Source organism: Eurypyga helias, unplaced genomic scaffold (genome assembly GCF_000690775.1).
Source record: "Eurypyga helias isolate BGI_N326 unplaced genomic scaffold, ASM69077v1 Scaffold29106, whole genome shotgun sequence".
Classification (NCBI taxonomy): Eukaryota; Metazoa; Chordata; class Aves; order Eurypygiformes; family Eurypygidae; genus Eurypyga; species Eurypyga helias.
In genome coordinates this window covers 1596-4268 of record NW_010257679.1, presented here as the reverse complement: position 1 = coordinate 4268, position 2673 = coordinate 1596, and the positions used below count along the sequence as shown (strand labels likewise).

Here is a 2673-nt window from a genome sequence, read left to right as displayed (position 1 = left end):
ATCTTTGACCTTTGCAGACTGCTTTTTCAGCCCAAGCATAGCTTCCCATAGCTGTAGTGGACATAAATAGTTTATTTGGTTTAGATATTTGTCCTAATGCTTCACTTTCTTGCAGAGTTTTTCTCTTCTGAACACAAGATCAGGGTAGGAACTCAGTGCTTCTGTTCATATAATTCTCCTTGTTTGCTTTGGAAACTTTCCTGACAGCTATGAAATTTCTGTTGGTTTTTGATTTTGACCATACGATCGTAGATGAAAACAGTGATACCTGGATTGTAAAATGTGCTCCTGAGAAAAAACTTCCTAATGGATTAAGAAACTCCTACCGACCAGGACACTGGACAGAATATATGGGCAGAGTCTTTGTCTACTTGGGAGACAGTGGCATCAAAGAAGATGAGATGAAAAGAACTATGACAACGATTCCTTTCACTGACGGAATGGTAGATCTTCTGGGTTTTATTGGCGAGAACAAAGAGCTGTTTGACTGCATAATTGTTTCAGATTCTAACACAGTATTTATCGACTGGATTTTGAAAGCTGCTGACGTCCGTAAGGTGTTTGATGAAGTGTTTACAAACCCTGCAGCATTCAGCAGTACTGGCTATCTTACTGTACAGAACTTCCATGCTCACCATTGTGCAAAGTGCCCTAAAAACCTTTGCAAAAGGAAAGCGTTACAAGAATTTCTAGATAAGCAGTTGGAGCGAGGAGTGAGTTATACACAAATTGTGTACATAGGTGATGGTGGGAATGACTTATGTCCAGTAACGTTTCTGAAGAAGGATGACACTGCTATGCCTAGGCAGGGGTATACCTTGGAGAAAAAGATTTCTCAGCTGGCCCAGGATCTCAGTCCTGTGGAGTGCTGTGTTATGGTTTGGTCATCTGCTACTGAAATTATGTCTTACCTGAAAGCCCTTATACAGGAGTAACTCAGACGCTAAAAGGAGACTAATACAGTTATTTATATTTTATCTTCTTAAGAGAGAAAAACTGCATGTGTATAAAAGCACAAAAAGGTAAAATTTAGCTGTTACCTGAACGTGTGTTTTTTAAATGCAATATAAAACTGTTTAATAATAAAAATGTTTAATCTTGGCATTAGTGGGAAAGTGGAGTTGAAATGGCCTTCTAACATAGCACACATTCCAGTGTAAGTGGAGAAGCAGGGTTGCAAGAAGCATTGACATTATTCTTGGTCTTTTCCCTACCCCCCCAGCCTTTACCAGTTACATACCTGACCTTTTCTGTTCCACACACTTAGGGGAAGGAGTAGGATTAGTGCACCAGATCATGAAATTCCTCACTTCCAAAACATTAGGAACCGGGAGAACGGTTATGGAAGAGCTGGCTTTTGTACTTCTTTGACCGGGATAGAGGTTTAATTCTGTAAATTATTAGGTGTGTCTGCAATCTTGTTTGATCTGAAGATGCATTTATATTTTCAATATACTAAATATTTTGCCAAACAAAATTACTTCTTCACAGTTTCTATTATCATGTATTGTAAGGACAATAAAAGTTACTGTCGCTGACAACAGCAACACCCCCAGTTTGTGTAATGCGTTCTGCTGGCCCATGTGTCGGCAGGCACCTGTTCTTGTAAGGGCCTGGAGAGAGTGAACACAAGTGTAGGTGTCCCTGGATAACACCTTCCTTGATTTTGGCAATCAGGCCCCTTTTCTTCTGGAGAGCAGTAAGGACGTTTACAGAAGAGTCTCTTTCCCACGCTCATGACTGCCGCCCTGAGAGGGTGCTGCTGCCGCTCCGTATAGAGCTGGGGCTCGTGTGGTGTTCCATGCTGACTGCTCCAAGTCCCCCAGGTGCTGTTTTCTTCATGGGTTTCTACTGCAGTGCACAGGCCCGCAGAATGGTGCCCATGTGTCCGTGTTTACACTGATTTTACCTGCTCGCTCTTGTCCGTATCTATAGCATATTCCTCTCAGGGCCAGACATCTGTGTTGTAGCTTTTTTAACTGAATTGCTGGGTCTTTAAATGGTTTAAGGAGTCCTTTGTGAACATGGAGCCTTTCTCTTTGCCACTCACAGTGAGATGAGGCCCAAGAGTTGGGCTGTGCATCTAGAGATACTAAAAATAAGTCTCATTAAATAATGTATTTTCAAGCCAAATGTTTTCCTTCTTATAGTCCCACAAGAGGTCCAAAATGATGATGTAGTCTGCTATTGAACTGATGTCTGGTTTAGCTTAAGTGCCTTAATAACTGAGAAATTAGCCCAGCTTTTGCAGCACTTGGGTTGCAGATGTCCGAGCTGTAGCTCAGCAGCCTGCAATTGCTGTCTTCCTCTGGTTTCTGTGCAGGATTGTTCTCATTTTTGTCCCTACATTTGATGTTGTCACTACCTTCTCTTTCTCATCTGAAGACTTTTAGGAGTGGTCTTGCCTGTTTGCAGGCTATTACTGTATATAAATTAAGATTTCCTTTGATTACATCCTTGTAAATGGTCCTGCTGTTAGCCCTGTACCTATTTTAATGAATGGTAGAAGGTTGAATAGTGTGTTGTCTAAGATGTTCAGAATAATGAGTTAATTTCTTTAATGATGGCTATTTGACAGGTGCCTCAGTATTGGAGATCTTACCCTGTTTGGTGCAAGGGCTTGAAGACAGCATCTAAAGACCTGGTGGGTCCCCAGCTGTGACAGGTTCAGGT

General features: G+C 41.6%; 1 protein-coding gene across 1 annotated transcript; it reads left to right on the top strand.

Moving 5' to 3' along the window:
• Positions 1-208: 208 nt before the first annotated feature.
• Positions 209-935, top strand: PHOSPHO2 (phosphatase, orphan 2). Its single transcript, XM_010154109.1, has one exon. It carries the CDS (start codon positions 210-212, stop codon positions 933-935), a length of 726 nt encoding a protein of 241 aa, XP_010152411.1. The 5' UTR covers position 209.
• Positions 936-2673: the final 1738 nt, after the last annotated feature.